Source organism: Piliocolobus tephrosceles, chromosome 20 (genome assembly GCF_002776525.5).
Source record: "Piliocolobus tephrosceles isolate RC106 chromosome 20, ASM277652v3, whole genome shotgun sequence".
Lineage (NCBI taxonomy): Eukaryota > Metazoa > Chordata > Mammalia > Primates > Cercopithecidae > Piliocolobus > Piliocolobus tephrosceles.
In genome coordinates this window covers 32,765,432-32,789,237 of record NC_045453.1, presented here as the reverse complement: position 1 = coordinate 32,789,237, position 23,806 = coordinate 32,765,432, and the positions used below count along the sequence as shown (strand labels likewise).

At 43.4% G+C, this 23,806-nt stretch overlaps 1 protein-coding gene across 2 annotated transcripts in view; it reads right to left on the bottom strand.

Moving 5' to 3' along the window:
* Window positions 1–14,377: 14,377 nt before the first annotated feature.
* Window positions 14,378–23,806, bottom strand: part of CDH26 (cadherin 26) — a 54,321-nt gene continuing 44,892 nt past the window's right edge. Inside the window, exons 16-18 of one of the 2 annotated variants that reach the window (XM_026455133.1) lie at window positions 23,485–23,538; window positions 22,139–22,213; window positions 14,378–16,371 (exon numbers count right to left, since the gene is read on the bottom strand). In XM_026455133.1, coding sequence (XP_026310918.1) covers window positions 16,168–16,371; window positions 22,139–22,213; window positions 23,485–23,538 — 333 coding nt within the window. In that variant the 3' untranslated portion in view covers window positions 14,378–16,167. The remainder of the gene's footprint in view (window positions 16,372–22,138; window positions 22,214–23,484; window positions 23,539–23,806) is intronic. The other variant, XM_026455134.1, reaches the window with a different exon arrangement.

The following is a 23,806-nucleotide window of genomic DNA, read 5'->3' as shown; positions in this document are numbered from 1 at the left end:
TGGATTGCCTCTCACTAAATCAATAAACATAGAGTGCCTACTACATGCCAGGCCCTGGGGATTCAGCCATAACCAGTTCCTTCCCTCAAGGAGCCTGCAGTCCCAGCGGGGAAGACAGGCTTTTAAAAATGTGGCAGATCAAAAGAAGTCAGTCTCAAAGGATTACATACTGTATAATCCCATTTATATCACATTACGTAAATGAAAACATTTTTAAAATGTTTAAGGCTGATGGTCACCAGTGGGAGAGGGAGTGGGAAGAGGAGAGCAGGTGCGGTTACACTGGAGCAGCCTGGGGGTCCTGGGGGTGCTGCCGTGCTCAGCACCTTGTTCAGCATCAGCCATTGGTGATGATCACACAGACCTACCCAGGTGGCAAAACAGTGCCATGCACATTCCTTGGCTTGTGGCCCCCTTGAAAGCCACTAATGGCAGAGTGAGTGCTTTTCTTGCTTCCAGTCTCTGTGAAGTCCTTTCTGCCTCACCTCCCTTCTGTAATGCACGCACAGAGAGAACAGGTGAAGCCAAGAAGCATGAGTCAGGTAGGTGGAGCACGTCGATATCAGCATCCTGGTTGTGATACTGCCCAGTTGTCTGGTCAGATGTTACCCTGAGGGAAAACCGAGTGCAGGGTATAAGAGACCTCTTTGTATTATCTGTTACAAATGCATATGAATCTATCATTATTCCAACCACAATTTCAATTTTAAAAGGTGGCAGGTCACCCACATAGAATACAAACTTAAATTATTTAAAATTAAATAAAATCAAAAATTTAGGTCTTCCATCTTGGTAGACACATTTCCAGTACTCAGGGGCCACACGTGGTGGATGCTGGGCTGGGCAGCACCAATCATTTTTCATCACTGCAGATCCTGCTGTTGGCCAGCAGTAGTCTGTATCTTTCTGGGATGTGGGTTACACAGTTGAATGCATTTGTCAAAGCTCATGGAATGGTGAAGTTAAGATCTATGCATTTCATCTGTAAATTTTACCTTTAAAAGTATCAAACTCAACACTACCTAGGCAAAAGTGTTTAGGGGTAAAGTATACTGATGTCTGCAACTTACTTTGAAATGCATCAAAGAATAGAATGAAAGAAGAAGAAAGAGGATAAAGAGGAAAAGGAGGAGGAAAAGGAAGAAAAGAAAAAAGAGGGATGGAAAGATGCATTGATGTGTGTTAAAGCAAATATAGCAAAATGTTAACTACAGAATTGAGATGATAGGTATACATGACGTCATTGTACAATTCTTTCAACTTTTCTGTATCAAGGGATAAAAACAACAGAGATCAAAATGTGACCCTGTGACTCCCACCCTACCACTACGGTCCTTCTTTTTCACCTGAGCCATGTACAAACAGTGACCTTGAGGCCTCTACTGGCCAAAGGAACAGAATCAGAGTCTTGTGATCACATTGGCACTGCTTCTCCTCTGCCTAAGACCATAACCCTGTCCCCAGAATGCTAAATGACCACCTACTGCCCCTACCCTCCACATGCCCCTTGACACACACACACACACACACACACACACACACACACACACATGCACTGTCCTGGCTCCATTTGCTGCTGTGGTCCCTCATGTCTTCTCTAGCCTTCTTGCAGGAGCCACATATCAATAGTCGCCACATCACTCATTCACTCAGTGAGCACTTAATGAGCACCTATGCTGTTCCAGACACTGTTCCAAGCACTGGAGATGCCTTGGCAAAGCTTCCCTGTGGCAGTTTACATTCATGCTAAGGGGAGTGTATTCGTTTTCTGTTGATGTCACACAGATTACCAGGAAATTCCCTGCTTAAAAGCAGCATAAATTTATCCTACAGAGTCGGTAGGTCAGTAGTGTGGGCACAGCACGGCTCAGCTGGTTCTCTGCCAAGTTTCACAGAGCCAAAGTCAAGGCATTAGCCAGGCTGCATTCCTTCCTACAGGCTCTGGGAGAGAATCCACGCCCAAGTTCTTTCAGGTTCTTGACCGAATGCAGGTCCTTGTTTGTGGGACTGAGGTTCTTGTGTCCTTGCTGGCAATCACCAGTGGGGTGAGGGGACGCTCAGATTCTGGAGGCCATGCACATTCCTTGGCTTGTGGCCCCCTTCAAAGCCACTAATAGCAGGGTGAGTGCTTTTCTAGCTTCCGGTCTCTGTGAAGTCCCTTCTGCCTCACCTCCCTTCTGCCTCCTCTTCTCCCGCTCTCTCCCTCTCTCTCCCTCTCTCTCTCTCTCTCTCTCTCTAACTCCAGCCAGAGAGCTGTCTCCACTCTTGTGGGCTCATAGAATTGCATCGGGCCCACCCACAAGATGCAAGATCAATGCCCGATGTTACAATCAGCTGGTTATTCGCCTAAATCCCATCTGCAAATTCCTTCACAGCAATGCCAGATTCGAGTGTGAGTGGAAAGGCCTCGGGAATCTTGGGAGGATGTCTTCACCACTCTGCCCCCCACAGGGAAACCAACAATAAACCCCAGGACAATCGCAGACTTCCCAGAGGGGTTTAAGGCGACAGTCACTTTGTGGGACTTCACCTCCTACTAGATTCTAAGTCAGAATGAAGCCTTTTTCGGGCCCTATGTCCCAGTGAGGCCTGGTGCCTGGCTCTGGGCTCTGAGGAAGCTAACACCACAGTTTCCACATAAATGACGTAGTGTTCAGCACATGAGGTTCATTTTGGTAGATTGAAAGCATTCAACACACTATGCCGGGTTCATTTTGCTCAGGGGCAAGCAGCTCCTAATCACCTTTATTCTATTTTCAGACTCTTGGTTTAAGGTTTAAGGGTGTTTTGATAAAGGACCGTGTCAGCTGGAGTCAATGCTTGGCGGTCTCGGTGCTGGGGAAACTGGCGATGCCAGCCCAGAGTTGGCGATCTAGGTACACGCTTACTCCACCGCTTAATACTCCTCTCAGTTGGGCTGAGAGAGGAAGTTTTTAAAAACAGAGTCATTTAAAACAGGTATGCCCAAGGGCTCAAACCCTCTACAGGCCAATGTGGGAATGGCCTTGTGACTCAGGTAATGCGTCCTTCTGCCCTTCACCACACCTGCTCCCAGCCCAGAAGGATGTCACTGAGGCTGATCACTCACCTGCCTACCCCTCAAGGCCCTGGAGGACTTCCGGCGTTTCCAAAAATCAAATCCAAGCTCAAAAGGACTCTGTGACATTGTGAGGTCAGTGGAAAGGGATATTTAAAAGGCTATGCCATGGGGCAGTGACAGGCATTTTGGAAGAGAATTGTAGGAATCTGTTAAGCAATAGTGCAGCACGGTGTAAGGAGGAAACTCACTCATTGTACAAATACTTGTTTAAACATAATGGGAAAAAATCTGTTCACTGAATGCATTTAACTCATCGAGGCAATCACTCTAAAGCATAACACGTTTATGCATCAATGGTTTTCTATTTATTGGTTTGGTTTTTAGGTCACATTACTTGGGCTAATTAGTATTAAGTTTGACGATGAATGACAGAACACAGTGCCCCAACAAATACTGGCTTACATTTATTACTCTTTTGTAAAAGTTTGGGGATCCAGACCTTTTTGCCCTGCTAGTGTGAGGGACTCAGGCTCCTTCCAATACACGGTTCCACTGTGGACGGCTCCCTTCCCAAGCTCTGCAGATAGTCCCCCTTCAGGTCTGTAGCCAGCCTGCAGGAAGAGCGAGGAGAGGCAGAGGAGGGCGCACCGGCTCTCTGCAGAATTCTTCAGAACTTGCAGGACCACCTCCGCTGCCACTACATGAATCCCACTGGCCAGAACTTAGTCATCTGGTCACAGCTAGGTCAAGGAAGGCTGAGAAATGCAGTGTACATTTGGGAAAGCCAGAGCCCTGGCTAAATTCAGGGTTTTACATCTCATGAGTAAGGAAAGAAGAGATCATGGGAGGGGGTGGGGAGATAGCAGTTTCTGCTATAGTCCACTCCTTTGGCCACCCACAGACCTATGTGAGCCTTTCTTCCCACACACAGAATACACTCATCCCCTGCCCCCAAGAGATACATCTGCACAATTCCATCCAATCACTGCATCTGACTCTAGATCCGGCAACCCAGGGTAAAGCATAGTCCTTTCTCTGAGATATGAATGAGGATTTTAATGGTTTGACAAACTACAAACTAAGTAATAAGTTACTTGTTCTCAATACATCCAACATAAGGGAGATGAGTCAGCACAGAAGAGCTGTGATTAAAACTCCCACGTGGCAGCTGGAGGCTGATGAACACAGCCGTCACCATCCATACACATAAGCAAATCCCGGTGGGCAGGAAGAGCGGAGTCTCCTTCTGTAGCATCACCTGCCATGGCCATTGGCCTTGTGTTCTCAGAGGCTCTTCCCTACTATTATCTCCACTGCCGCACCCAGTGTGGGGGGCAGAGGGTATGCCCTTCCTAAGGCTACACAGAGTTCTCAGTTTGCTTCTTGTTTTGAAGGTTGGTGGTTCCAACTCCCCAAAGGAATCACTTTGGGGTTAAACAATCACAAGCTTTTGCAGACCAAGCTGCTGGTTTCTTTGGTGAAACAGTTTTTGAAAAACATAAAGACGTCAGATCTACTTGTTTCCAGTGAGCTCTGCTGTGACATGTTGTTAATGCTGAAACTTCTGTTTTTTTCCTTATGGGCCTCCATGCTCTGCTGATATATTTTTTTTCTCTTTCTCTCTCAACATAATGGTACCCACCTGGAGCCATGGGACGCAAGGGCTTGGCTGGGAAGACAAAACCCTTAAAATGACTTTTGACATGAGGTTCCAAATTGGTGGGATGGGGCACTAGTTTTATTTTCTGCTAAGCAGACTGCTTTGCAGAAACCATTTCTACAACTGATGTAGTTGGCGAAACACGGCAGTTGTTTTGTCAACTCTGCAAGGCTCCAAATTACCAAGCTCTCGGTCAACTTAAATTGCAGACTGCAGGTAGGGTGTCTCCATTAGCACACTGTGTTTCCTTTCATTCTTGCTCAGGGACTGGCCAGCAGTAGCCAAAGTCCAGCTCTCTCTTGTAGAATGTTGCTAAAAGCAGTGAGAAGCAGCTAATGCTTTTTTTTACATTATAAATTTCTCCTGCCATTTCCTGCCTCAGTTCTTGTTCAGGACATGGATTTCTTTTCAAAAAACAATGGGCAGTGGTTTTTATCAAATGCTTTGTTTCTGCATAACAAGGGTCACTGGCTCTCTAGCTCACAATATTTGAGCACCTGCCACCTGAACACATCCATTAAGCCAACGCCACGCGTTTCAGTTCTGCTACTTGTAGCTCACTTCTCTTGGTCTCTATTTTGTATCAGTTAAGATTAGACCTTGGCCATGAATGACAGAAAATCCAAAAGAGCAATGGCTTAAACAAGACACATTTAATTCTTCCTCACTTTGAGTCTAGAAGAAGGTAGTTCAGGAGTGGAGTGGGGCTCCCTGGTGCGCAGGCACCTCTGCCTCTTCTATGCTGCGCCACACTGTGTATCAGCTCTGATGGCAATGACCAGGATGGCTGCCCCACCTCCAGCCATCACATTCTAATTCCAGGCAGTAGAAGAGGAGGGAGAGGAGACAGACACATCACCATCCTCTTCACAGACACTTCCTGGAAGTGGCCTCTCATTGGCCAGAATTTAGTCACACAGCCATGCCCAGCTGAAAGGGAGGATGGAAAATGTTGCTGCCATTCTGCCAGACAAGTGCACAGCAAGAACTCAGGGTTCTTTTACCAGGGAAGAAGAGGTAACACATTTTAGGGCAATCAGCAGTCTCTGCAGTCTCATACTTGTACACAATTTCAGCAGTAGAATGCTTGTGTTGGGAAAAGTGAAAGGACTGTTTTCATGGCTCCAGAATTCTTTATCCTTCTCCTTCTTCATAGCAGATTTGTTTGGCCTTTGACACACACATTTCAGAGAAGACAATGACTAGACAAGAATTTCTGGCTCTGCCACACAGAAAAACTCTCTGATGAGGGGAAGCCATCTTAGAAACACCCTCTATCGGGCACTGTCTTGATACCCTTGACGGCTGCCACAGGTCATCTTTGAGGGGACTGTTGCTATGTCTACTTCACAGAAACATAAAATGAGGTCTCCTTGGTCAGTGTTTCACTTGGGAAAAGGAAAGTTTTAACAACTGAGGTATCTACTGTGTTTAGTAAATCATGAAAGAAAGCACAACAAGCATCTTAGATGAAAAGCTCCACAAAACCAATCAGATCGTTATTGCACATAAAAACCAAAATTGATGAAATACAAAATAAATATTTAACTTCTCAGACTGCAGCTATCTTTGGATTGCTAAGTAATTTGGAGGCTAATGTTCATAATAACATCACATTTTCTCTGAAGATATTTACTATTTCTGTTTATTGCCTTATTCATGGCCATTAGCAAGAATTAGTTTAATTCATGAGTATATGTGAATTCCAGTACAAGCTAAGAATTGTCGCCAAAACCTCCTGGTGCTGATGTTTCTAATGGATCCTTTTTTTAAGCATGTAGGTAGACTTGAGAATGAACTTGTGAGGAGGACCAGCAGACACCAGGAATGTTTCCTGCAGACATCAGTTGGGGAAGGTGATAACATATAATATAGACTCTTGCACGTAAAGGGAAAGGCGGAAGTATCCCATGCAGGGATACTTCATAAAGATGCCAACATGGCCATTTTCTTCACTGGACACTATAATTCCAAGGCTGAAGGCCTATGAAAACAGTCAGGATCTGAATATACATATATGTGTGTGTGTGTGTGTATGTGTGTGTGTGTGTGTGTGTGTATGTACACAGATATAGATATCGGCTTCAAAATACACAAAGAAGACAGCAACTAAAAATTCATAAATATCTAACTAAATATCTACAAAATATGACATTTTGTTACCTCATTAATTGTTAAATTTGTTGTTCACGAGTATTGCATGAATATTTTATTACAATTGAAAACAATTTGTCAGAGAGCATCTCATAATGCAGGAATTCACAAACAAGCAAAACTGCTGACATTTTGTAGCCAGTAATAAGTTAAATCAGTTACCCATAGTCAAAAGCAAATTTATTTAAAACCTTTCAAAATTTGTATGGCAATGTGTTCATTTTTAATGCAAGGTATGAATACATCTTAAGATGTTTGATATGATGTAGAGTTTCTAAATAGAATGCCCCAGAGAAGGAGTCAAGCACACGTTTTCTATGAAAAGCCAGAAGGTAAATATGTAGGCTTTGTGGGCTGTGGGGTCTCCTGTTGCAATTACTCAGCTCTGCTGTTGGAACACAAAAGGAGCCATAGATAATACCTAACCAAATGAGCATGGTTGTGTGCCAACAAAACTTTATTTATAAGAACAGACAGTGTGCTATATTTGACCCATGGTAGTAAAGCAAATCTGGAAGGTCTAATAATCCCCTATTGCCCTTGCCAACAATTCAAACTCAAAAGTGTATGTTTCTGGGAGTGACATCAGCAAGATGGCTGACTAGAGATGCCTGGTGCTCCCCCAGACCCTCACCAAGAAAGAATCATGGCAACAAATAAACAACTAAGCTTCAACTGAAGTGTTGAGAAGAGAATGCTGTCATGCAGCAGGGGAATGGAGAAGGACCTGTGACGGCTAGACGCCCAGGAGGGCAGCGTAGACGCACCGTGCATCTGCATCCCATCTCCCGTGCCTGGATCAGATCAGCTCAGAGACAGGACGGACTTTCCACGGCAGGAAAAAGGTAAGCAGAAGATCCCTAACGGTCCCTATTGCCACTGCAAACACCTGCAGTCCTTACATACGAGACTTCCACAGTCTTCACAAAGCCCTGAGCCCAGTTTGGAGAACTGCCAGGATTTCACTGAACTGTATTGCTCCAGATTAGCAGCGCAAGGTGCTTACCCACCCCCACACCGTGAGCCAAGTTCGCACCTACCCTTACCCACCCATTGTGAGCCAAGCTACTGCAGGACAGCACCATTCTGAGACCAGAGCCACACTCTGGAGTGTGTAATGGTCTGGAGATCAGTCGCAACTGTACCTCTACAGCACCAGGGCTCCACATTCATTCCCCCAAGCCCACATGAGTGTCTGAATGTCACAGCCCCAGCTGTGTAGATTCCAGGCCCAGAGTTAGCTGTGACTCTGGATGAGCCCAGCAAAAGAAACCCACCCTTCACCACCCACACTTCCAGTGGGACAAACAGCCTTGCAGTCCTGCCCAGGGTAAACCCACTCTTAAGCCAGCCAAACCACTGCGCGCCCTACCCCAATTGGGAGAGGTCCCTGAGGCACTAAGCAGCTGATATATCCCCAGGCCAGCTGAGAAACCATGTGCCCCTATCTCAGGCCAGAAAAATAGCCCTGTGGGCTGCTGTAGGAAGATACCTTCCAGGCTGGCCAAGAGGCCTTGTGCCCCTGTCCCAGGCCTGAAAAATAGTACCATATGATGCCCCTGGCAGGCCTGATCCCAGGAGGTCAGCCAAGCAATTGTGTGTCTGTGTCCCCAGCCAGAGTAATAATCCCATGGCCCCAACTCCAGAAAGCCAGATCACAAGTTGGCTCACCCACTGTGTATACACATGTGCCCCTGACCAGAGAAACAAGCCAATGCGCTCACCTCTAGCAAAGCTGCACCACCACTGCCATAAACTCTCTCAGCCCAGGCCACTGAGACAAACATCACTAGCATGGATTGTAGTTGAAGACACTACATAGAGACTACACTACTGTGTCCACTTAGAATCAAAGCCAGTGCACCCCATCAAACCAACACCCCAAAACCTACCTATATAAATAAGCTTTCCACATGAAACCTACTCCATAAAATTGGAAGAGGTGACTGTTTCACCAGATATGTATAAATCAATGCACGAACATATCAAACACAAAAAAGGTAAGGAAACATGACACCTCCAAAGGAATATAATAATTCTCTAGTTACAGACCCCAACTATAAGAAAATACACAAAATTCCAGTAGAAGAATTCAAAATAATAATCTTAAGGAAACTCAGTGAGATACAAGAGAATACAAATAGACAATTCAGCAAAATCAAGAAACAATTTCTGATATGTATATGAAATTCAACAAAAAGGTAGATATAATTAAAAAGGATCAAGTGGAAATTCTGCAACTGAAGAATTCAATGAATGAAATTAAACAATATAATTGAGAGCTTCAACAATGGACAAGACCAAGCAGAATAATAAATTTCTGAACTCGAAGACAAGTCTTTTGAAATAACATAGGCAGACAAAAAATGAATGAAGAAAGACTACAGGATTTATGGGACACCATTAGGTGACAAATATTCACATTATGAGTGTTCCAGGAGGAAAAGAGAATGTAAAAGGTGTAAGAAATATATTTTATGGAATAATACCTGGAAACATCCCAATTCCTGTTGGATAGATCCAGGAAGCTCAAAGAACTCCAAAAAGATTCACTCCAAATAGATTCTCTCCAAGTCACATAATAGCCAAACTGTCAAAAGTTAAAGACAAAGGAATAATTTTAAAAACAGCAAAGGAAAAGCATCAAGTCACATATAATGGAATCCCCCATTAGATTGTAGATTCTCAGCAGAAACCTAACAGGCCAGGAGACAATTGGATGATACATTTGAAGTACTAAAAACAAAACAAAACTTGCCAGCCTATAATATTATTCCCAGCAAAGCTGTCCTTCAGAAATGAAGAAGTAAAATCTTTCACAGACAAGCAAAAGTTAAAAAAATTCATCGCAAGTATTCTGACCTTACAAGACATGCTCAGGGGAGTCTTACATCTAGAAGTGAAAAGAAAATAACCACCATCATGAAAACATGCAAAACTATAACTCACTGGCAGAGGCAAAAACAAAGGGGGAAAAGGGAGTAAAAGCTTATCATTCCAGAAAACCACCCACCCACAAAAAAAGAAAAAAGCACTAAGAGAGGAAGTAAGAAACAGAGGATATACAAAATAACAAGACAGCAATCAATACATCAATAAAATGACAGGAGTAAACCCTCACCTATCCATAATAATCTTGAATCAGATTATATTCCTCATTTAAAAGATAAAGACTGGCTGGATGAATTTTAAAATAACCCAACTATATGCTGCCTTCAAGAAACTCACATAACCTGTAAAGACACACATAGACTGAACATGAAGGGATGGAAAAAGATATTCCACACAGACAGAAACCAAAAGTGAGCTGGAATAGCTATACTTATATCAGACAAAGCAGACTTTAAAGTCAAACGCTATAAAAAGAGAAAAAGAAGGGCCGGGCGCGGTGGCTCAAGCCTGTAATCCCAACACTTTGGGAGGCCGAGACGGGCGGATCACAAGGTCAGGAGATGGAGACCTCACGAAGTCAGGAGATCGAGACCATCCTGGTGAACACAGTGAAACCCCGTCTCTACTAAAAAATACAAAAAACTAGCCGGGCGAGGTGGCAGGCACCTGTAGTCCCAGCTACTCAGGAGGCTGAGGCAGGAGAATGGCATAAACCTGGGAGGCGGAGCTTGCAGTGAGCCGAGATCCGGCCACTGAACTCCAGCCTGGGCAACAGAGCAAGACTCCATTTCAAAAAAAAAAAAAGAGAAAAAGAAAAACATTAAATAATTCTAAGGGGACCATGTTAGCAAGAGAATATACCAATTATAAATAAATATGTACCCAACACTGAACCACTTAGATCTATAAAGCAACTATTATTAGATCTAAAGGGAGAAATAAGCCCCAATACAATAATATCTGGGGACTTCAACATCTCACTCTCAGCACTGGACAGATTATTTAGATATAAAATCAACAAAGAAACATCAGATTTAAACCGAACCTACCAAATAGACCTAGGAGACTTTACAGAACATTTCACCCAACAGCTATGGAATACACATTTTTTTTCAACAGCACATGAAACTTTCTCCAGGAGAGGCCATGGGTTAGGACACAAAACAAGTTTCAAAAAGTTTTTAAAAATAAAATTTATATAAAGTATCTCATCTGACCACAAGAGAATAAAACTAAAAATCAAGAACAAGATGAACATTCAAAACTATACATATACATAGAAATTAAGCCACATGCTCCTGATGACCAAAGAGTGAGAAAAGCAATTAAGAATGAGATTTTAAAATTCCTTGAGGCAAATAAAAGTAGGAAACACAGCATACCAAAATCTACAGAACATAGCAAAAACAGTAGTAAGAGGCAAGTTTAAAATAACAAATGACTAGAAATATTTCAAATAGGCAATTTAATAATGCATCTTAAGGAACTAGAAATTCAAGAACAGGCAAAACCCAAAATTAGTAGAAGGAAAGAAATAATAAAGATCAGAGCACAAATAAACAAAATTGAGACCAGAAAAACAATACAAAAGGTTAATGAAACAAAAAGTTGATTTTTTGAAAAAATAAATGAAATCAACAAACCATTAGCTAGACTAAGAAAAAAGAGAAAAGATTCAAATACATAAAATTAGAAACAAAAAAGGAGATATCACAATAGAGACCACAGAAATGCAAAGAATTATTAATTACTATGAACGACTATATGCTGGTAAGTTTGAAAACCTAGAGGAAATGGATATATTCCTGAACACATATAACCTACTAAGATAGATCTAAAAAGAAATAGAAAACCTCAGTTGACCAATAACAAGTAACCAGATTGAATCAATAATAAAAATTCTCTCAAGAAAAGAAAGTTCAAGGCTGGACGGTTTCACTACTGAATTCTGCCAAACTTTAAAGAAGCATTAATGCCAACTTTTTTCAGACAATTCCACAAAACTGAAGTAGAGATAACTCTTCCTTTCTTACTCTATGAGGCCAGCAAAACTGATTCCAAAGCCAGACAAAGACACACAGAAAAAGAAAACTACAGGCCAATATCACCAATGAACATAGATGCAAAAATCCTCAACAAAAATATTAGCAAACCAAATCCAAAAATATATTAAAAAGATAATAGTTCATGATCAAGTGGGATTTATCCCAGGAATGCAAGGCTTTCACATACCCAAATCAGTACACATGATACATCACATCAACAAAATGAAGGACAAAAACCATATGATTATCTCAATAGATGCAAAAAAAGCCTCTGATAAAATTCAGTATCCTTTCATGAGAAAAACTCTCAAAAAATTAGGTATAAAAGGAAAGTACCTTAACAAATTAAGGCTATATATGACACACCCACAGCTAACATCATGCTAAATGAGGAAAAGTTGGAAACTTTTCCCTAAGGACTGGAACGAGACAAGGATGCCCACTCTCTCTTCTTGTATTCAACATAATACTGGAGGTCCTAGCCAGAGCAATTAGACAAGAGGAAGAAAGAAAGGGAATTCAAATTGGAAAGAGGAAGTCAAATTGTCCCTATTTGCAGATGACATAATTTTATATATAGAAAAACCTAAAGATGCTACCAAAAACTCTTAGAACTGATAAATAAATTTAGCAAAGTTGCTGGAGACAAAATCAACATACATAAATCAATAGCATTTCTATACATGAACAACAAACTAGCTGAAAAATCAAGAAGGCAATCCCATTTACAATAACTACAAAAAATTAAAATATCAAAGAATAAGTTTAACCAAGGAAGTGAAAGCCCTCTACAAAAAAAGCTTACAAAATACTGATGAAAAATCAAAGAGGATATAAATAAATGTAAAGACATTTCATGCATATGGATCAGAAGAATAAATGTTGTTAAAATTATCACACTATACAAAGCAATCTACAGATTCAATGCAATCCCTATCAAAACACCAATGACATTCTTCACAGAAATAAAAAAAAATCTTAAAATTTGTATGGAACCATAGAAGGCCCTGAAGAGCCAAAACAATGCTGAGCACAAAAGACAAAGCTACAAGCATCACACTATCAGACTTCAAAATATACTACAAAACTATAATAACGAAACTGCATGGTACTATTAAAACAGACACATCAATAAATGAAACAGAATACAGACTCAAGCAATTTAATACATATATCTTTAGCCAACTGATTTTTGACAAAAAGACCAAGAACATTCATTGAGGAAAAGATAGCCTTTCCAACAAATGGTGCTGGGGAAAGTAGGTATCTATATACAGAAGAATGAAACTAGACTCCCCTCTCTCACCCTATATAAAAATCAACTCAAAATGGATCAAAGACCTAAATGTGAGACCCAAAACTATAAGACTATTGGAAGAAAACTTAGGGAAAATGCTTCAGGAAATTGGTCTTGGAAAAAAAATTTATGAATGAAACCTCAAAAGCATAGGCAACAAAAGCAAAAATAAAAAAATAGGATTATATCAAATGAAAAAAGTTTCTGCACAGCAAAGGAAACTACAGAGTGAAAAGTCAACTTACAGAATGGGAGAAAATATCTACAAACTATTTATCCAACAAGGGGTTATTATTTGGAATACACGAGGAGCTCAAATATCTCAAAAGCAAAATTAAAATAATCCAGTTTTAAAATGGGTAAATGATCTGAACAGATGTTTCTCAAAAGACATAAAATAGCCAAAAAATATATGAAAAAATGCTTAACATCATGAATGGTCAGGGAAAGGCACATCGAACCCACAATGAGGTATTATCTCATCCCAGTTAGGATAGCTACTATCAAAGAGTCAAAAATAGCAAATGCTAGGCCAGATGCAGTGGCTCATACCTGTAATCCCAGCACTTTGGTAGGCTGAGGTGGGCAGATCACCCGAGGTCAGTAGTTCGAGACCAGCCTGGCCAAAATGGCAAAACCCCGTCTCTACTAAAAATACAAAAAATTAGCTGGGCATGGTAACTCGTGCCTGTAGTCCCAGCTACTTGGGAAGCTGAGACAGGAGAATTGCTTGAACCCAGAAAGTGGAAAGGTTGCAGTGAACTGAGATTGCACTACTGCACTCCAGCCTGGGCAACAAAGTGAGACTGTCTCAAAAAAAAAAAAAAAAAAACAAATTAAATTAAATAAAGAAAGCAAATGCTGGTGAGGATGCTGAGTAAAGGGAACCCATACACTGTTGGTAGGAATGTAAATTACTACGGACACTTTAGAGAAGAGTATGGAGGTTCCTGAAAAACTCTACAAATAGAACTACAATATAATTAAAAAATCCCACTCCTGGGCATTTGTCCAGAGGAAAAGAAATCTGTATTTTGAAGACACATCTGCATCTCATGTTTATTACACCACTATTCACAATAGCCAAGATGTGGAATCAACCTAGCTGTCCAACAGCAGATGAATTCATGAAGAAAGTATGATATATATACACAATGAAATATTATTCAGCCACTAAAATTAAAAAAAATTCTGTCATTTATGGCAACATGGATGAAGTTGGAAGACATTATGTTAAGAGAAATAAGCCAGCAGCAGAAAGTTGAAAACCACATGTCCTCACGCATATGTGGAAGCTAAAACCAAGTTTATCTCAGAAGTAGAAGGTAGAACAGAGGATACAGCAGCTGGGAAGGGTAGGGGGAAAGAGGGATAGGGAGAGATGTATTAAAGGATACAAAATTACAGCAAATTATTCCTAGGAAGAATACGTTCTAGCACTCTATACCATTATAGGATGACTATAGTTAACAATAACACATAGTTTTAGATAGCTAGAAGGGGGATGAATACTGAATGCTCCATCCTAATACAAAGAAATGAAAAACGTTTGAGCCAATGATTATGCTAATTACCCTGATTTTATCACTGTAGATGTATTGAAACATGACTATGTACCCCATGAATATGTATAATTATTATATGTCAATTATTTAAAATAAAATAATAAAGTTTTAAAACCTGAGAGAATTTTTGAAAAATCTACAGGGAACAGAATGAAAGAGGTAAGTATAAGGAGGCAACTGAATAATGTGTTTATTTTGTTTTGTTGTCCAAACACATATATTTTTCTTAAAAAAAATGACTTTTATCCTGAATTACTCAGAAAATGTCCTAGACTGTCCTCTGAGTCATGCTAGGATCAATACAGCTGTTCTACACATTCAAGCGTCCCATTCAGACATTCCAGTGCTTTAAATGTGGTTTTTCTTCTTTTTCAGCTTTTCAAAGCAGAGAAAGAGCGAGGTAACCAGGTGAGAAAGTCCAGATCTCTTTAAAAGAATTATTTGCACAGCTTCTTCAAAAAGAAGGGGAACGTTTTAACTGTGAGCTGTAACTCTCCGTTTAACATAATACTTCGTTGATTCAACAGCAAACATGTTTCTACTGATTTATTTCAGGGCGTGAAAGAGAGTATTTGCTCACTAATTACATAAAAATTTTATATGGCTGTAGACTTTTAGATATTCAATATGTGCATTAAAGTGTGCTAATAGCATTTTAAACTTTGCTTAGTCAGTCTCTTATCTACTACACAGACTAGAAAACTGACTATTTTAGGGCATATGTCTCCCTATTAAGATTTTTAAAAGAAACCATTTCCTCCCCTGAAACTGACATTAGCAGTAAGTGGACAAGTAAAAACCAATTAAATTGTGTGGTTTTGTTTAAAGATAAAATCTAATCAGAACTTATTCATTCAAAGGCTCCTAAACTCTTCTACTTACATAACACATACAAGTTAAATTATGTCAGCTCTTCATTTTTTAAAGAGTGTATTGTTTATAAAGCTTTCAGCATAATCATTTCTCTCAAGATACCATATTTTATCTATTTATCTAATCAAAAAGTGAATAGGGATCAATAGTTATTTTTTTAAAAATCACTTAAAATACTGATTACAAATGTTATAGAAAACATTTCTCTATTTACCTAAGTTTTCCCTTAAATGGAAGCAGAATCATAATTATAGAAACGTAAATAACGTTTTAAAATCTATTTTTATTTTTCTTCAGTATTACCTGCTGTTCCCCAGTGGCTGGGTAATCGATGGGTTATATTTTCATTTACCCTCAAAGTTAGGCTGCCAGTGGAAGCTAAGAATAACAATTAAATTCAAGTTTCTCTAGAAAATATGACAAATCAAATTTTAAGAAAGCACAACTTGTGGTTTTGCTTGGGTTCAAGATGGCTGGTCTCAGAATATCAAAGCATTTAATTCAAACTAATAGTGTGTCCTCATCCTAGGACTAGAAGGTGATTTTTTTTTTAAGGAGGGAAAAGAAGAGCAAAGGGGAAAAATCCATGAATAGTGATTCCCCTCCATGAATTATTTCAATTCTCAAAAATATACATTGTTTTAGGAAGGACCACCTGACTCTGAATATATTTCCTCAAACAGAGTCGCCTTTGAATCCAAAGAGTCCAGCAAATCAGGCGGCAGTTCGTGTTCCAAGCTGGCCAGAGAGCTGAGGGATGAGGCCCCTCCACACTCCCCCTCCTGGCTGTAGACGTGAGGTAGGTAGCCGGGGTCATCTTCCAGCACGTCGGCAACATGGAGTTTCTGGGGAAAAGTCAGGGAAACAGAAGGTAAATGCCATGTGCTTCCATACCCAGCTCATTTCTCTAGGTTTGATTCGAGGAACACCTCAATGCAGTAGTAACAGCACTCAGGCCCCACGTCCTCAGCTGACACAGGAGTTCATACAGTCCCAGAAGTGGCAGTCAGGCTAAGGGGAGACGTCCCACTTTACAGTCTGAGAGGGAAGTGTGACACACTGGTGGCCGCCCCAGGAGTATGACAGGAGCCCTCAGGAGGACCTCCCACACACTCCCACCCTCTTGCAGATTCACTTCTGGAGTCTGGCCCCTCCCTGTCCTGTGCTCTGGACACCTCCCCTTCCATGACCCCCAGACCCTCGTTTGGACAACTGTCCCCTCTCTCTTCATCTTTACCTGGCCTCTTGCAGTGGATTGTTTGTTCCAACCCACAAATGTGCTCAGGTCTGTCCTTCAATCCGCTCATACTTCACAGCCTCCCTCCAAAAAAGGGCAGCCACCATTTCCTGCCACCCCTTTCTCACCCACATGGCTCCTCAAACCACTGCGCTCCAGTCTCCCCGTTCACGCTCAGGCCATGGCTTCATCCATCCCTAACCAATGGTGACGTCCCAATCACCATCTCTGTCTGTGACACTCCCTATGGTCACATCCAGAGCCAGAATTCCAACCAGACAGCTCCACGAGAATGTCCACAGGGACCTCAGACTCAACACCCTGGAAACCACTGTGGTTCTGCCCACAGCCTGCATCTCCTCCTCCCACGGCCCCTCCCTCAATGCTTGCCAAGTACAGTGTGCACCCCCTGTTACAGGGGCTAGCTGGCTAAAACCCAGGGGATAATCCCCCACACTACCTGTTGTCGTAAATTAAGTTCTACTGGAGCACAGCCAAGACCATTTATTTGTGTATCATCTGTGGCTGCCTTCATGGAACAGCAGGGCTGAGCTGTGGGAACTGGCCTTCAAATCCTACAAGATTGACTCTCTGGCCCTTTATAAGAAGTTCACTGACCCCTGCAGCATTAGATGATTTCAGTGGTATCAGAACACATATTTATTTGAGTCAATGGCCATTTTATCGTATATTTCAAAACATAATAACAAGCACACCAATTCCATGATTTCACAAATAACATTACTTAGCTGATCGTAAAGCCAAAAGCTAATTAACATGTGAGCTGCTTTACAGAAATGCATTAAATACATAATAGTGAGTGGGTTAAACACAAGTGTGACAGTCGTGCGAGAATAACCAAAGTTCATGAAACTCTAGCCTGGCTTAAGTCAGAACATCCCCAACAGCTCAGCTGCTCAACTTTGAAACCTAGAGTCATCGCCACCTCTCCCCTGCCCCATCCTCTCAAATGCTCGGCCATATTCCTAGTTCTGTCCCCTCTCCTCCAGCCCCATGACCAATGCCTGAGGATAGGTCCCTATCTCCAGTCATTGGGGCAAGAGTGACAAGGAGTTCACTAAACTCATTTCTTGTTCTTCTGGTCACCCGGCAAGATCACATTTCCTGCCTCTCTGCTAGATGTGGTTATGTGACTGATGAAATAGGTTCACATACCTGGCTGTGAAAACCTCCCCAAGAGCCTCCGTTCTCGCTCTTTCTGTCCTCTAGCCTCATTTCCAGTTCTGAGTGGTGGCAGAGCCACAGGGTAGGAGGACCCTGGGCAGGCTGCAGCTTGACACCCACCCTGATCTCTGACATGAGCCAGAGGTACCTGCTCTGCGCATTAAGCCGCCCTGCTGTAGGGCTGTCATGGCTTTCTCCCTCCCAACAGCCGTCTTCTCACCATCTCTTCCTCTCCCCAGCCTCTCTCCTGCCTCAGGTCCACCCTCTGCACAAAGCCCGGAAACATTTCCTAGGCTTCGTATCTGCTCATTCCTCTCTGCCTAGAACCCTAGACAGTCCTCCTCTGCCAATCTCCACCCAGCAAATTCCAGCTCAGCATTCAGGACCCAAGTCATCTCTCTGTGAAGACTTTTCTGGCCTGAGTGATTCAATAAATAGGGGACAGGAGGGGAAGGGAGGGGAGGGGAGGGGGGTTTTAGCCTGTTTACCTTCTAATACCTGTAGAGGGTGCTACTGAACCCAGAGCCAGTTCCACAGACCTTGGCAGGAATGGGTTTAGTGGGAGCCTGTCTAATCCGTCACTACTGATAGTAATTCTGAGAAGGTGAGCTCATGTAGAGCATGAAAACAGTCAGAATCGTGGGGCTCAAGCCCAAGGTGGGGGGTGGGGAGGGCCTGGAAAGGGCAGCTCTGGGGGCCCAGGGACCCCATGCATGTCCCCATTCTGATGGGACCCCGGGCTTCCAAGCTCTTAACTATGCCCCCCGCCCTGCCCCGCCCAGTGACTGCAACAAGCTGTCTCCAGCTTCCTGTGATTCTCAAGAGCCCTGCCTGGGCCCTTGTTTAGTGGGAAATGCTGTCTCCCCACCCCAGTCTACTGCTATGTCAGGCTTGGTGCCCACCGGAAGCATGGGAACGCTCACCTGCACAGCTGGTCCATTAACTGGGTCTGCTTATTCAGGGACTGTGGTCGCTGTCTGACCATATGGCATGGGGAGCTGGGGGCAGGGGGAGGAAAGAAAGTTTTTACATCAAAACCAGCAGACACACAAGCTCCAGCCTAGGTGTTAGGAGTCTGTTCACGTTCTTGCAGTGAAGCTGAATAGACAATTAGCGATGGACATGGTGTGTGCAGAGCAAAACAGAATCTGCAGTGGCGGCTGCACTGGGTGGATTCAACTTCAAAACCCCCAGGCTGACAGCAGAACAGCGGGTGTCTGCACCCTGATTCAGCAATTTTGGAAGCCTCATCAGATCAATAATTCATCATCACCACCATCCAAGTTAGAGGGTTCATGAGGAAAGAACAGGGCCCTCTAATCTGGTGTTCCCTCCTCTCACACCACCAAGCAGAGCTTTGAGCTTCTATTGAATTAAGCTGCCTCCCTGCCCTGCAGAGGAGGAGGGGCGCCCGCAGCTGGAATACATCCCCCTCCTGCTCAGCCAGGCAGGACCTGCAATACGGTCCACATGGTCCACTTGGCATGAGCGGTATGTGTGCATGGACATGCATTCATGTGTGTGTGCACAAATGTGAAAATGGGTAAGCCGGATACTGTGTCATAATCACCACATCCTACGTTTTACGTAGAGACATGATCTTGTCTGCACAAAGCTTCACCCAAGAGTGTAGCAGAGCTGCCCCAGCTCTACTTTGTAGATGAGAAATTAAGGCTCAGAGAGGAGACTTCCCTGACGCTGCTCAATGATCAGGTGGGCCCGTCTGGAGTCGGCCACTCTGCGCCCCATTTCTGGCTCTGTCCTTCATGCCTTTACCTTTGGAGCAGCTTGTCTGAGCCTCCGTTTTTGGATTCATCTACCACATTGGGTTATGGTGAAAATGGTTCTTTCATTGGTTCTTTAGTGACCCTGTGTCATCACCAGTAATGACACAGCCTGGCCCTCTCAGGGAGGTTACAGTCAGCTCAGGAGAGACACACGGAAATTTCCCCGCAGCTTATCCTTCATCTTCCTCACCAGCAGTCAGGGCCTGGGGAAGTGCCCTGCAGCCCCGACTCTGTGGGTACACAGCCCCCTTCTGTAGGAGCCTGGCTTGCCTGGCTTTAGACAAAGCTTCTAGGCTCAGAGATGTCTGTGTTCTCTTGAAGTAGGTGCCAGACAGCACCCATTCTGCAGGGCTAAGGAGTGGCAGCGAGAAGGGGCCAAGCCTATAGCACCTTTGGGGCTGTCACGGGGGCACAGAGCTGGAGCTCCCACCTGTGGACTGTGACAGGAACCAGAGGAAGCTGACACCGGGGAGACCTCAGGCACTGACTCTACATCCAGACACAGTCTGGGCTCACTTCCTCAGGCCACAGTGTTCACAGCCCTGTCTGTCATCCACTCTGACAAGCACAGCAGGAGATGTCCAGGCTCACCAATGTGTTCCACAAAACAGGATCCCAGGACCTCAAGTCAGAGGCTCAGATGCACACCCCAGACCCACTACAGCAGGGTCCACAGAGTTGGTGCTGGGGACTGCTGCTTTTTAAGGAGCCCCCCCAGTGCCTAGACCCTGGAGCCCAGTTGCCTGTATTTGAGCCCCAAACCTACTGCTTTCTATGGCTGTGACCTTGGACACATTACCCAACTTCTTTGTTCCTGGGTTTCTTCATGTTATAAAAAGGTGTATGACAGCACCTCCCCCAATAGGCTGATGTGCAGACTGAGAGTTAATGTCTTTCAAGTCCTCAGAACACAGTCTAGAACAAAGTGAGTATCACACATGTGTTTGTCAAAAAAATAAGTCTAGCTTGACAGAGACTGTCTGCATTTATGTCTTCCTTTGTGCTGATGATTCCACAGGCCTGAGTTCCCACTGCCCTGCAACAGGAGGAGCTGCTTAGAGTCAGAACAGCCCGGGCAGCTTCTCGGTACATCCTTCCCCAAGCAGGGGTCATGCAGAGCCTCCATGACATGAGCATGTGGACTGGCTCTGCCCTATCCATGTAAACCTGCCCATGGGTGTGCCCAGCTCCCAAGCTGCTTTCCAATCTTCCCAGGACTACACAGTGGCTGTGTTGAGGGACCTTCCAGGATATGCCTAAAATCAGAATCTCACCCAATAGACCCCTTCAGAGCAGTCAAACTACTTCTTTCACAATTTTGCAGGAAAAGACCCTTCATTCTGAGGTAGGAGGCCAGCAGGTCTTGTTTTCTGGTCACAACCCTGCTGACCAAAACAGGATCTGGTCCAGATGGGATGAAGTTAAAAAAACAAAAACAAACAAAAAAACCCACAAAAAACAGCAGAAACCAGCAGATGAGACAAAAGTAATCCCTGGTTGCCCTCATTGCTCACTGGTGCAAGACACTCACACCAGTGCCAAGAGAGCTTACCAATGCCATGGCAGTGACCCAGAAGTTACCACCCCTTTCCTAGAAAGTTCTAAATAACCAGCCCCTCAGTTTGCGTCAACCTGCCACTTAATTTGCATGTAATTGAAAGTGGGTTTTAGTGGGTATAAATACAGTTGCCAACATCCCATACATTTCCGACTCTGAGTATACTGCCTAAGAGTTAGCCCTGCCTTGCAAGGAGCAGTAATGTTCAATAAAAGACTGCTGTCTAACACCACCACCTCACCTTTGAACTCTTTCCAAAAACCCTCCTGGGCTAATCCCCACTTTGGGGGCTTGCCTGTCCTGTGTCAATTCTGTCTTCAGCTGGGTTCTGCAAAGCAGCACTGGATGGAGGATTCCCATGAAAGTGATCGCTATGGACTTAAATGTGTTCCCTCTCCAAATTGATATGTTCAGGCCCTAACCCCAATGTGATGACATTTGAAGATGGAGCCTTTGGGAGACAATTAGGTTTAGATGAGCTCATGAGGGTAGCGTCCCCATGATGGAACTGGTTCCCTAATAAGAAGAGATACCAGGGAGCTTGGTGTCTCTCTCTCCATCCCATGTGAGGACACGGCTGGAAGGTGGCCATCTGCAAGCTAGCAAGAGAGCCCTCACCAGAACCCAACCGTGCTGGAACCCTGACCTTAGACTTCTAGCCTGCAGAAACATGAGGCAATACATTTCTGTTATTTAAGCCACCAGGCAGGCTATGGTATTTTATTATGGTAGCCTTAGCTGACTAACACAGTGATTTAGGAAGAAGTGTCCCCAGATCAAGCCTGGAGCACAGTGGGGATGCAGAACCCATAGCCAGTGCACAGGACAAGGGGAGCCCTCCCTACCTGATTCAATGTCTCCGCCATCCTTCCTTCCACCGGAGCCAGGAGTTGTCTGTGCACTGTGGCATCTGGGTAAGCCTGAAAGCAAACCAGTAGAGTTTCATGCCACAGCAGAGCCCTTGTCCTACCCTGCAACCCCTTTGTGTCAGTGGCCCCAGCACAGATGGGGCATACTCAGCACAGTTCTTTTGGAGATAAAGAGCCAGGCCCAGGGCAGTTTGTTCACGTTTCCTCTCTTTGTGTTGGGGCAGAGAGGGAGGCCCTGCAATCTCTCATGGCTAGACCTTCTAGTGCCTGGGCTGAAACACACTTTCAGTGAGGAAGGAACCCGAGTGAGCCCAGCCAGGAGGGTTTGCTCCTGCTGACAGCCTCACTCATGCCTTACTCCTCCTCAACTACACTGCCCCTCCTTGCTCATTTTGGCTTCTCTTCCTCTGAACCTTGCCCACTGTTCCCCATGATGGGCTACTGGCAGTCACCTGCTCATCTGGCCGATGTCTGTGGACCTGGGTCTCTGTGCTATCTAAGGGCAGAGGGTACAGTGGTAGGAAACAGGCTTGGCATCTACCGGGAGGAGTGGCTACCTGGGGACCCGCAAATCCCACCATGAAATCATGTGAGTCAGGCTGGCCTGGAGGCAAGCAAAGCACCCGGGGCCTCACTGCCGGGCTCACGCAGGTGGAAGGCCAGCACCCAAGAGTGGCGGTAAACGTGAGACTGATCACCAAGGGAAGATCAAAATTTTCTTGATACTTTAAAAACCAATTTATAATAATGTGAGGCAATGAATTAGGTGCTAAGTTAACATAATTTTGCAAACTATATATACAACATTCAACTTCCTTTTGTTTACATCAGAATCATTATTTTATCGGTAATAGGTATCTGTTATTAATGTCAATGCATACAAAATTAGTACTTAGATGTTTTATTTACAATGGAGTTATTTGTAGGATCTCATTTGAAAAGAAGAATTCTGCTGCAGAACATGTTTAGAAAAAAAAATTGATTAGATGATCTCTAAGACCCCCTTAGCTTAACATTTCTATAGGTCTGTGACAAAGCACAGCAGAAAACTCAGCCTATGACTGAGGTCTTAGCAACTCAGCAGCAAAAGAAATTTGCCAGGGACTGAAAAGCTCTTATGCCCTCAAGTCATGGGATAAATGTGCCTTAACTACTTTCAATCTCTCTTCACATTCGCTTCTCCTTCAGTTTGTTTGGATGTTGGGCATATTTTTTTTTATCACCTCTTTCCTTCCAAATTTCCAATTTTCAGGGCTTTCCACAGCTTTTAGACAGAACAATAAGGTAAATTTTTTCACAGTAACACCTACATCTGTACTTACAGGAGTAGAGTATATGTTTTTCACACCTCTTGACTCAAAGAGCTCGCCATAACCCTTAAATTAAAGAAAGATGAAAGAAATATTTTCTGATTTCAAATAAATCACCAAAGGATGCAAATACATAACTAGAAATTCTTGCAGTCATATTGCCTTTCATTTTTGTACTAAAGATATAGTAATTCTAAAGACTATAGATATTCATAGCAGAAATTCATGAACAAGTTTCATAGTTGCTTTGTGAAGAAGGAACATGAGAATGCCCTGAATACATGCCCTGAATACAAACAAATGACACACATCTACTCCTAGGACCCAGGCCCAG